General features: G+C 47.7%; 1 protein-coding gene and 1 long non-coding RNA gene across 3 annotated transcripts; one reads left to right on the top strand and one right to left on the bottom strand.

Annotated features, from left to right (window-relative positions):
* Positions 1-5,200: 5,200 nt before the first annotated feature.
* On the bottom strand, positions 5,201-6,906 carry RBM8A (RNA binding motif protein 8A). 2 transcript variants are annotated; one of them, XM_002715645.6, is made up of 6 exons: positions 6,817-6,906; positions 6,508-6,567; positions 6,299-6,376; positions 5,977-6,113; positions 5,537-5,673; positions 5,201-5,428 (listed from the first exon to the last, which is right to left on the bottom strand). In XM_002715645.6, the coding sequence occupies exons 1-6, from the start codon at positions 6,881-6,883 to the stop codon at positions 5,383-5,385; spliced, it is 525 nt and encodes a 174-aa protein (XP_002715691.1). In that variant the 5' UTR covers positions 6,884-6,906; the 3' UTR covers positions 5,201-5,382. The 2 variants fall into 2 exon arrangements, with proteins under 2 accessions (XP_002715691.1, XP_051713294.1); XM_051857334.3 differs by having other exon boundaries at positions 6,299-6,373.
* Positions 6,907-7,032: 126 nt separating this feature from the next.
* LOC138850551 (uncharacterized) lies at positions 7,033-9,091 on the top strand. Its single transcript, XR_011390470.2, has 2 exons — positions 7,033-7,160; positions 8,868-9,091. It is a non-coding gene; the product is annotated as an uncharacterized LOC138850551 (long non-coding RNA).
* Positions 9,092-12,274: the final 3,183 nt, after the last annotated feature.

The raw sequence follows: 12,274 nt of genomic DNA, 5'->3' as shown, positions 1-12,274 counted from the left end.
TTTTTTTTTTTTTTTAAATATTTATTTACTTATTTGAAAGTCAGAGAGGTCTTCCATCTGCTGGTTCACTCCCCAGTTGGCTGCAACAGCTGGAGCTGTGCCGATCTGAAGCCAGGAGCTTCCTCTGGGTCTTCTCATGTGGGTGCAGGGGCCCAAGGACTTGGGCCATCTTCTACTGCTTTCCTAGGCCATTGCAGAGAGCTGGATTGGAAGTGGAGCAGCTGGAACTCGAACTGGCACCCATATGGGATGCCAGCACTGCAGGCGGTGGCCCTATCAGCTACGCCACAGCGCCAGCCCCCACAAATGGCATCTTAACTGCTAGACCAAATGTCCATCCCTGGATAAACTGGCTAACATGTGGTTATTTAAAATATCAGCATCAGGGTAGGCATTGTAGTACAGAGTTAAAGCCATGCTTGGAAATGCCTGCATCCCATTTTCAGAGTGCTGCTTCCAATCCAGCTTCCTGTTAATGTATCCCAGGAGGCAGTGGGTGATGCCCAACTGCTTGTGCCCCTGCCACCCATGTGGGAGATGCAAATGGGATGCAAATGGGATTCGGGCTCCTGACTTCGGCCTGGCTCAGTCCCAACGGTTTTGAGATTTGGGGAATGAAGTAGTGGATGAAGATCTGTCTCTCTTGCTTTGCCTTTCAAATACATGAAAATAAATGTTAAAAAAATTAGTGTCAAATTTAAAAAGTTTTGACAGTATAATTTTTAAAACTTATTTATTTATTTGAAAGTCAGAGTTACACAGAGAGAGGAGAGGCAGAGAGAGGTCTTCCATTCGATGGTTCACTCCCCAATTGGCCGCAATAGCCAGAGCTGCGCCAATCCAAAGCCAGGAGCCAAGAGCTTCCTCCAGGTCTCCTACGTGGGTGCAGGGGTCCAAGGAGTTGGGCCATCTTCTACTGCTAGCCCATGCCATAGTAGAGAGCTGGATCGGAAGAGGAGCAGCTGGGACTTGAACCAGCACCCATATGGGATGCCGGCACTTCAGGCCAGGGCGTTAACACACTGCGCCACAGTGCCAGCCCAACAGTATAATCTTAGTGTAGTGGGGGTATTAGTAGGTAGGAATTATTTTTGTAGGGTACAGTTCCATGTTATCAGTTGTTGAAAGAGAGATTTTTACAATAGATGGTAAACTGCATATAAAAATAGGAGAAAGGGGAAATACAACAAACATATATAAACAAAGCTATGCACCAAACTCTAGATTCAAGAGCTTTCACTATTTTTATACTCACATTCAGTACTTCTATGCATAACAAACAAACAAAAAACCCTCCAAAACTAAACCTAACAAAGCAGCCAGAAATATTCATACAAAAAACAGAGGAGGAAAGACCACTCAGGAGTAGCTGAATGGTCCGATTACACTGATCGTTAACTTCAACTGTTCTTAAAATTCTCTGGCTGGGTCCCACGCTATGACGCAGCAGGTTAAAAGCTTCAGCCTGCAGTGCCAGCATCCCATATGGCAGCTGGTTTGAGTCCCGGCTGCTCCACTTCCAATCCAGCTCTCTGCTATGGACTGGGAAAGCAATACAAGATAGTCCAACTCCTTGAGCCCCTTTACCTGTGGGAGACCTGGAAGAAGTTCCTGGCTCTTGGCTCCAGACTGGCTCAGCTCCAGCTTTTGTGGTCATCTGGGGAATGAGCCAGTGGATGGAAGATCTCTTTTTCTCTGGCTCTACCTCTCTCTATAACTCTTTCAAATAAATAAATCTTTAAAAAAAATAAAAAATTCTATGGCTTTGGCTGATACTATTACTCTCCTTTCACGTAAGTCCCTCATGCCTGCTGAAATCATTTTCCCAAATGCCTTATATTTAGGAATCTGGTACCTACTGAGTTTACCTTTCATCAAAGTAATAGCAGCTTGGTATAAAAGAATGGAATCAAAGCGCTCTAATCTTTCAGCTCTGAACTGAAAAAATACTCATTACTGAGTCAATCCAAAAGCCCAGCTACTTATCAAGAAGCGGGAGGGGCAGCCAACAGCATCTGGAAAATGTTAAACTTTACTATTTAGGGGCCGGCGCTATAGCGAAGTAGATCAAGCCTAAACCTCCAGGACCAGCATCCCATATGGGTGCTGGTTCATGTCGTGGCTGCTCCTCTTCTGATCCAGCTCTCTGCTATGGCCTGGGAAAGCAGAAGATGGCCCAAGTGTTTGGGTCCCTGCACTCATGTGGAAGACCCGGAAGAAGCTCCTGGCTTCGGATCAGCTCAGCTCTGGCATTTGCATCCGTTTGGGGAGTGAACCAGTTGATGGAAGACCTTTATCTCTGTCTCTCTCTGTAACTGTACCTCTCACATAAATAAATAAAATCTTAAATTTTTAAAAATTATTTAAGTTTCACTATTACACGTGTAATTGTACATAGTTACTAAAGGTTACTTAAGAGTGGTTGCAAAGTAACCTCAAATTTTAGCAGCATTGATTTTATACAGTATCTTTTTTGTTTTGTTTTGTTTTGTTTGTTTGTTTTTGACAGGCAGAGTAGACAGAGAGAGAGACAGAAAGGTCTTCCTTTGCCGTTGGTTCACCCTCCAATGGCCCCCGCGGCCGGCGCACCACACTGATCCGAAGGCAGGAGCCAGGTACTTCTCCTGGTCTCCCATAGGGTGCAGGGCCCAAGCACTTGGGCCATCCTCCACTGCACTCCCTGGCCACAGCAGAGAGCTGGACTGGAAGAGGGGCCACCGGGACAGAATCCAGCACCCCAACCGGGACTAGAACCCGGTGTGCCGTGCCGGCGCCGCAAGGTGGAGGATTAGCCTAGTGAACCGCGGCGCCGGCCGATTTTATACAGTATCTTTTCCCACAAAATTTATTGACCTATCAGGAAAACCATTTCGGCTAATGAGGTGGTAGAGATTATCATCCTTCCATAAATACAGTGTAATTTTAGAACTATACTTAAGAAGCCTGGGTTAAGTTCCAGGCTTTAACAAAATGTTAGTACCATGTTCAAGCCTAAGGGGAAGACAAATATTTTCAAGATAGTGCTTTTTGAAATGCCACTATGGATAGCCATTACTTGGTGCTGCAACACTCCATGTGGAATTCAGGGTGAACTGGGAGGAGACAGTGTGACACAGCGGGGTAGGCTGGGTGGTGCTGGAAACCAGTTCCAATAGTCCTCAACTCCACTCCAGCCATTCTTGTTCCATACTGCCCACCGTGCTGGCTGGCACTCTCCTCCTTCACTTAGTGTCACCAAAAGCAGCTACAAGGCTTGATGGCAAGAGACTACTTATAGCCTCCTCACCTTCTGCTGCCTCTGTGTGACTGCCATGGCCATCTGTCATAGCCAGATCAATCACCCTCAGTGTTTCCAGTCTCCAAACAAGAGAGGGGAGCTGTGGTGAGATTCCAATTCTCAAGCCTTTTTCCTTACCCTCAGAATCATGCCCTCTAAACAGACAGATTATTTATGTATCTACATAACAGCTATCGAAAAGTCACTAAACCAAAATGAGATCCTAACCACATCCCTAGCACCTGATGGGGGAGATCTTATTGAATGCTTTCAATTCTTAATAGCTTTTGCTAAGCTGTTAGCAAGGTGAGGACTGGGATGAAAGGTAGTAAGTAGACTCCTTGAACACAGTCAAGTCTTTTTTTTTTTTTTTGACAGGCAGAGTGGACAGTGAGAGAGAGAGACAGAGAGAAAGGTCTTCCTTTTGCCATTGGTTCACCCTCCAATGGCTGCTGCGGCTGATGCGCTGTAGCTGGCGCACCGCGCTGATCCAATGGCAGGAGCCAGGTACTTCTCCTGGTCTTCCATGGGGTGCAGGGCCCAAGCACTTGGGCCATCCTCCACTGCACTCCCTGGCCACAGCAGAGAGCTGGCCTGGAAGAGGGGCAACCGGGACAGAATCCGGCGCCCCGACAGGGACTGGAACCCGGTGTGCCGGCGCCGCAAGGCGGAGAATTAGCCTAGTGAGCTGCAGCGCCGGCTCACAGTCAAGTCTTACAGCAGACTTGGTGGCTTCATATAACAGAGCATCTCAATCAAAACCTTTTCTACCCTGTGAGGGGAAAGGATTCCACACTGGCAGGATGGGAAGAGCAGGGTGTGCAGCATTCTCCTCCTTGTGGGGGAGAGTTCCTTCTCACTATCCATATAGCAGTTCACACTAAGTTGAACTGGTTATGCATTTGAGTATATTTTCCAAATTCTCAGCCTTTGCTGGTCAATTTGCCCTCTACCACTCCTTAGACAATCACCCCATGTTCATCTTTGGGCCCTGTGACTGGCCCTACCTATCTAGCTGGCCTTCGTCCTCTGCTGGACACCATACTACCTACTGGGTGTGTGGTACTGGCTCTCCCCTTCCATGATAACAGAAGTCCCTCCCAGCCTAAGCCCCATCTTTTCCTCTCTGGCCTCCTGAAGGCTCCTTTGGATCCCCTCCTCTATGGGACCTATGCCCTTGGCTGTTGAAGAAGGCATCAAGGACTTAAATATACTCCTCTAGGGAAGGAGGACAGGGAGCATGCCCCAACAAGATTCAAGCCCTCAGACAGCTGGAAGTACAAATATAACATCAAAAAGGGAAAGAAAAGCGAAAGAGACATTCCTACAACACCCATTTGCTCACAACCCAGAACACAGGACCAGAGTAATTACTGTCTAGAATCTTACAAACATCTCACTCACTTCTACCCTCGCTCTTAGCATCCACAAAATAAATAAATAAATACAGCCATGTCTCTAACCCTTCTGAGACTTGAGACTATGTCTACTATAGAAGCCTTTTTTTTTTTTTTTTTTTTGACAGGCAGAGTTAGACAGTGAGAGACAGAAAGATCTTCCTTCCGTCGGTTCACCCCTCAACTGGCTGCCACGGCTGGCGCACTGCACTGATCCGAAGCCAGGAGCCAGGCACTTCCTCCTGGAAATTGATCTCCCATACGGGTGCAGGGCCCAAGCACCTGGGCCATCCTCCACTGCCTTCCTAGGCCACAGCAGAGAGCTAGACTGGAAGAGGAGCAACCGGGACTAGAACCCAGAGTACCAGCGCTGCAGGTGGAGGATTAGCCTAGTGAGCCGCGGTGCTGGCCTACTATAGAAACTTACATAGAATTCAGTCCTTGGGAGAAGTATCTTCACAATGACCCATACCACCTTTCTATAAACAGTGCCTCAAGACTTTCGATATCAGAACAGGAAAAATGATTTTAAATGTAGAAAACAAAAGAAAAACATTTATTCATGATTCAAAAAAAAAAAAAAAAAACAACACTAACTGATAGGGTGAGACGTTAAATATAAACAGTGAGCTTCAGTGGCCCTATTCCTCCCAAGACTGAATGGCCAAACGGAATCTTGCGGAGACCACCTGGATAACACAGGAGCTTTCAACGTCGTCTCCGGTCTGGACTCCTGCTGCGTCTTCGGCCACCTCTAGCATAAAGAGAGACGAGAAGTTCATCAGATGGACATGACACAATGTCCCTGTTCTGTTCTGCTCACACTTCCTTCACCAAGATAGTGTTTCCCTCTCCACTTTACCTCCTCTTGCCCTTGGGTGGACCTCGAACAAAACACCAGTCCACGCTGATCGGCTGTCCCATCAAATCCTGGCCATTGAGCCCCTCCATAGCAGCCTGGGCCTCCTTGTATGTTTCATACTCAACTAGAGTATATCCCTAAGGCAAGAGAACAGACAGGTATTGAAACACTCATTGCACCAAGCCTCATTGAATATCTTCTCAAATCTAAACTCACAATTAAGTAGAAAAACTGGTACATTTCCAAGGGTGAATGTATACCATTATTCCTACTATATACATATCGTATGCCTGTTTCTGTCTCTTTGCTGTGTCTAACAAAATCAATTTCCAATATCATCTTATTTTAACTTTACTCTGCCAACCACACAAACATGGGCGGTAAACTACCAATGCTGTTTAAAGGGAAGACACGCAGCAATCAAGTGTCAATCAGGATACCTTCAGGTATCCTGTACGTCTGTCCAGGTTAAGGTGGATATTTTTTATTTCCCCATACTCTGCGAATTTGTCATGAATGTCTTCCTCAGTGGCTTCCTCGTGGACTCCAGTAACGAAGAGAATCCAACCTTCGACAGCTGTTGAGAAAAGTAGGAAAGCTGGGTGAGCACACGAGAGGCAGATGTCTCCGCAAGACACTTCAGTGCAGACTCCAGAGCCTTGGTTAAGGTTAAGCTATCTCTGATGCCACCCCTACTGTATTGATCTCTGTTGCTCCTATGTGCCTACAGACACAAATCCCCACAGGTTTCATTTCACTCACAGCGTTGTGGTCCGGGTTCATCGCCATCCTGCTCCACACTGTCGTAATCCTCCCGCATCCGCGCCCGTGACCCCTCTTCTATAAGAGACACACAAGAGATCACCGCAAACTTCCCCCTTCTCCCACCGTTCCCCCGTCTGTCGGGCAGAGACTCCGAATCTCCTGACTCGCCCTTTCTGACCCCTCTATCCCATCTTCCCCCAACTCACCCGAGCCAAAGCCGCGGCCCTTTCGCTTCTTTGCTTTTTCTTTCAGTTTGTGGATGCTCTCTGGAGCCCCCAAAAGAAAAAGAATGAACAATAAAAACAAACATCGTTTGAAACAGTTTTTTCCCAAGCCGACGCCGCCACCACCTCCAGTTTCAGTCCCTTCCCGGTACCGCCCCCATTCCTCCCAGAGGGGGTGGGGTCTCTAACCCAACCAGGACCCGGATCCCGGATCCCAGTCAGGGAGAATTTTCCTATTGCGCCCGCTCTCGCACCTTCCCCGCTTCCCGTAGCCGCCTCCTCTCCCCTCACCGTCCCCATCCTCATCCATGGCGAAATCCTCGCCCCCGGCCTCGTGAAGATCCAGCACGTCCGCCATGTTGCCTCCGAGCGCTCGTCTCTGCCGCTCACTAGGCGCCTCAGGAAACTGTCGCAGAGGGGAAAGGGCCTCAGTCAAGTCGACCAATCAAAGGCTACCTCTAAGTCCCGCCCCCTGGCGCGCTGAAAATACGAAATGGAGGCGGGGCTAGTTCGGGAAGAAGCCGGAACTGTTCCTGCAGCCATTTTGAGCTGGTTGCGAGCTAAGTGCACCGCGTTGTGGCGGGCGGAGGTCGTGCCTTTCTGCTAATTACGGTAGCGGACGAAAAATGCTTACAGTGAGTGCCGGCCTAATTTCTAAGTTAGGGGGTTGCTTTCCGCCTCTTTTCATCCCAAATTATGAAGTGGATTTTGAAGCAGGTTTTTTTCCTCTTAAACTTTTATACCTGTACCCAGTTCCGAGGAGCACTCAACGTAGATCAGAAACTTTTTTAAAAAAATTCGTTAAGGGGCTGGCGCTGTGCCTTAAGGTTAAGCATCGCCTGCGGTGCCGGCATACCATGTGGTTGGGACACCCGGTTGGTGTCCTGGCTGCTCCACTTCTGATCCAGCTCTCTGGTATGGCCTGGGAAAGCAGTAGAGGATGGCCCCTGCACCTGCATGGGAGACTTAGAGGAAGCTCCTGGCTTCGGATTGGCTCAGCTCCGGCAGCCGTTGAGGCCATTTGGGGAGGGAGCCAGCAGATGGAAGACCTTTCTTTCCCTCTTTCTGTAACTCTGCCTCTCACATAAATCTTTGAAAGAAAAATTAGTCAGCAATGCCCACTCCCAACAGCTGCTTCTGGAACATACTGAAGGAAAGGAACACAATATGGTTGCCATATAGCAACTTACCTACCGTCTGTGGGAATTAAACGGCCTTAAACAAAATAGGGGCTTTAATTTCTTTGAAAAATGGTACAGATATTTGACATTTAAAAACCTAGGAGGGATCTGTATTCTGGTAAAAGGAGTTTAGCCACTGCCTGCGGCGCTGGCATTGCATGTTGGAGCACTTGGAGTTCTGACTACTCTGCTTCCAATCCAGCTCCCTGCTGATGTGCTGGGCCTGGGAAAGCCACCGCGGATGGTGGGCTAACTACTCCCCTGTCACTCGGTGGGTGACCCGGATGGAAGTCCAGGTTCTTGGTTTGGCAAATGAATCCGCAGGTAGAAGATGTCTTCCTCTGTCTCTCCCTCTGTGTCGCTCTGCTTTTCAAATGAATAAATCTTTAAAAATAGGAGCCCATGTTGTAGTGTAGTGGGTTAAGCCTGGCATTCGAGTTCTAGTCCCCACAACTCCACTTTCCATCCAGCTTCCTGCTAATGCCCCTGGGAAAGTAGGGGAAGGTGGCCAAAATCTTGGGCCCCTACACCCATGTGGAAGATCTAGATGAAGTTCCTAGCTCCTGCTTCACCTGGCCCAGTCCTGGCCATTTGGGAGGTGAACCAGTAGATGGAAGATTTCTCTGTCGCTACCTCTCACTAACCTGCCTTTCAAATAAATAAATCTTAAAAAAAAAAAAAAAACAACTAGGAGTTGCGACAAAAATCCCTATTTCTCTTAAATTCTGGAATCTTCATGTAAGCTTTCAGTAACATTGGGCTGCATATTCACTTATTTATTAATCAGTTATGAAGGCCTTTATGTGTGTACAGAGGAGGCACTGGGACTATAAGGACAAAAAGTGGCACCATCAACACACTGTAATAATAGCACAGTATGAAAGTGGAAATTGCTGTCCCAAAGTGCTACAGTCACACAAAGAAAGTTTCCAGGGCTGGGAGGGCTTGGCATTTGAGCATTCTAGGATGAGTAATTTTCCAATCAAAGCAATTGTGTTGAGATTAGGTCACACTAATCCTCTGTTCTCATAGATAGTGAGGTGTTCTTAAAAAATCAGCTGGAGGCCGGCGCTGTGGCAAAGTGGGTAAAGCTGCTGCCTGCAGTGCCAGCATCCCATATGGGCGCCGGTTCGAGACCTGGCTGCTCCACTTCCAATCTAGTTCTCTGCTGTGGCTTGGGAAAGCAGTGGAAGATGGCCCAAATCCTTGAGTCCCTGCACCCTGCGTTGGAGACCCAGAAGAAGCTCCAGGCTCCTGGCTTTGGATTGGCAGTTGCAGCCAGATGAGGAGTGAACCAGCACTTGGAAGACCTCTGTCTCTCTTTGCTTCTCCTTCTCTCTCTGTGTAACTCTGACTTTCAAATAAATAAATGTCTTTCAAAAAAATAAGTTGGTCATTGTACCTATGAAAAACATTAAATCTGTTCTCTTTATATTAATAAAAAAAATCAGTTGGCCATATCCCTACGTAAAACCTTTTCTTGATGTTTTGTTGCACATGATACATTACAAAATCACACTGCTTTACTTACATATATTATCAACCTCCTCTACCAGTAACTTTTATCTTAGCCTGCACTTTGTGTCAAATGTGGTGTGCAACTTTGTGTTCCCATGGCCCTTTCTCTAGTTCCTCATACTGCTGGTTCAGCCCCATCCTTTAGGTCTCAGTACTGCCATCCACAAAGGGGAATTCTCTACCCTATTCTGTGTTTATTTCCTTCACAGAACTTAAATAGGAATCTTTAATTACCTTGTTTATTTTGCAACTTGTTTACTGTCTGTTTTTTTCCATTAAAATGTAATACTTAACAGCAAATATGCCGATTTACAACTATATCTCCAAAGTTTAGCCCAGCGCCAGCCTCATAGTAGACATTTGGTAAATCTTTATTGAATGAATGAATATTTTTTTTTTTTTTTTGACAGGCAGTGTGGACAGTGAGAGAGAGAGACAGAGAGAGAGGTCTTCCTTTTGCCGTTGGTTCACCCTCCAATGGCCGCCATGGCCAGCGCACTGTGGTCAGCGCACCGCGCTGATCCGATGGCAGGAGCCAGGAGCCAGGTGCTTTTCCTGGTCTCCCATGGGGTGCAGGGCCCAAGCACTTGGGCCATCCTCCACTGCACTCCCTGACCACAGCAGAGAGCTGGCCTGGAAGAGGGGCAACCCGGACAGAATCCGGCGCCCCAACCGGGACTAGAACCCGGTGTGCCGGCACCGCAAGGCGGAGGATTAGCCTAGTGAGCCGCGGCGCCGGCCTGAATATTTTTTAAGATTTATTTATTTGAAAAAGTTACACAGAGAGAAGGAGGAGCAGAGAGAGAGAGAGAGAGAGAGAGAGACAGGTCTTCCATCTGCTGGTTCACTCCCTAAATGGCTGCAATGGCCGAAGCTGTGCCAATCCACAGCCAGGAGCCAGCAGCTTCTTCTGGGTCTCCCACATGGGTGCAGGGCCCCAAGGACTTAGACCATCTTCCACTGCTTTCCTAGGCCATAGCAGAGAGCTGGATCAGAAGTGGAGCAGCCAGGACTTGAACCGGCGCCCATATGAGATGCTGGCACTGTAGGCAGCGGCTTTACCAACTATGCCACAGCGCCGGCCCCAGAATGAATGAATATTAATTGCAAAAAAATTGTGTATACCTGATACTATATGACTGGGAAGTAAAGCTGGAAATACAGTGTTGGGTCAAAGTGCCATACTAAGGGTTTTGGAATTTATTTTGTAGGAAGTCATTTTTTTTTTTTTAAGATTTATTTATTTGAAAGGCAGAGTTACACAGAGAGAGAAAGAGAGGCAGAGAGAGAGAGGTCTTCCATCCACTGGTTCATTCCCCAAACGGCCACAATGGCTGGAGCTGCGCCAATATGAAGCCAGGAGCCAGGCGCTTCTTCCAGGTCTCCCATGTGGGTCCAGCAGCCCAAGGACTTGGGCCATCTTCCACTGCTTTCTCAGGCCATAGCAGAGAGTTGGATCAGAAGAGGAGCAGCCAGTACACAACCCGGTGATCATATGGGATGCCGGCACCACAGGTGGATGCCACAGCGCTGGCCTTCAGGAAATAATTTCTCTACTTCAAATATCTGACTATTTATGACTTTTAAAAAAGATTTATTTATTTATTTGAAAAGCAGAGATAGAGAGAGGGAGAGGGAAAGGGAGAGAGAGAGAGATCTTGAGAGATCTTCCTTCCACTGGCTCACTCCCCAAATGGCTACAGTGGCCGGAGCTGGGGCAATCTGAAGCCAGGAGCCAGGAGCTTATTCCGGGTCTCCCACATGGATGCAGGGGCCCAAGGACTTGGGCCATCTTCTACTGTTTTCTCAGGCCACAGCAGAGAGCTGGATTGGAAGTGGAGCAGCTGGGACTCAAACTGGCACCTATATGGGATCCCATCACTGCAGGTGGCAACTATACCTGCTATACCACAGCATCAACCCCGTCTATGATTTTTAACATTTGCAAATAACTGCCATATTACTTTTTGCTTAGTATTTTTCCTTAAATAGACTGTTTAAAAAGTAAACCTTGTGGGGGCCATGGGTCAATCCAGCTCTCTGCTATGGTCTGGGAAAGCAGTCCTTGGGCCCTTGTACCCATGTAGGAGACCCAGAAGAAGCTCCTGGCTCCTGGCTTCGGATCTGCCCAGCTCCAGCCATTGCAGCTATCTGGGGAGTGAACCAGCGGATGGAAGACCTCTCTCTCTCTCTCTGTAACTCTGCCTTTCAAATAGACAAACAAATCTAAAAATGAAAAAAGTAAACATAGGGGCAGGTGTTTGGCATGGCAGTTTAGAAGCACTTGGGATCCCAAATCAAAGTGCCTGGTTTGAGCACACTCGTCTTCTGATCCAGCTTTCTGCTAGTGTTCACCATAGCGTCAACAGACTATGGCTCAAGTACTTTGGTCCCTGCCACCCAGGATGAGTTCCAGGCTCCTGGCTTCAGCCTGACTCAGCCCTGGCTGTTAACAGGGCATTTTTGGGGTGTGAAACAGCAGGTGGAAGATACATTCTTCTGTTTCTCTGCCTTTCAAATAAAATGAAAAATAAAAATGGAAAAAAAGTGTTTTTCTACTAAGATAAGGACGTAACTAATTTCTTTTTAAAGATTTATTTATTTGGAAGGCAGAGTTACAGAGGCAGAGGCAGAGGCAGAGAGAGAGGTCTTCCATCCAATGGTTCACTCCCCAAATGGCTGCAATAGCTGGAGCTGGGCCGATCTGAAGCCAGGAGCCAGGAGCTTCTTCTGGGTCTCCCACATGGGTGCAGGGACCCAAGCAGTTGGGCCATCTTCTACTGTTTTCCCAGACCATAGCAGAGAGCTGGATCAGAAGTGGAGCGGCCAGGACTCTAACCAGCACTCACATGGGATGCTGGCACTGCAGGTGGCGGCTTTACCCACTATGTCACAGCACCGACCCCAGAATGTAGCTATTAAAAATAGAAAGTATTGGGGCCAGCGTTGTGGAGCAGCTGGTTAACCTGCTGCTTGCTAAGCTGGCATTCTGTATTGGTGTACCAGTTTGTCTTGGCTACTCTGCCTTCTAGTCCAGCTTCTTGCTAATG

This window comes from Oryctolagus cuniculus, chromosome 7, assembly GCF_051225735.1.
Source record: "Oryctolagus cuniculus isolate XC-2025 breed Fujian yellow rabbit chromosome 7, ASM5122573v1, whole genome shotgun sequence".
Lineage (NCBI taxonomy): Eukaryota > Metazoa > Chordata > Mammalia > Lagomorpha > Leporidae > Oryctolagus > Oryctolagus cuniculus.
The sequence above is the reverse complement of the archived record's forward strand: the minus strand, read 5'-3'. Positions and strand labels throughout refer to the sequence as shown.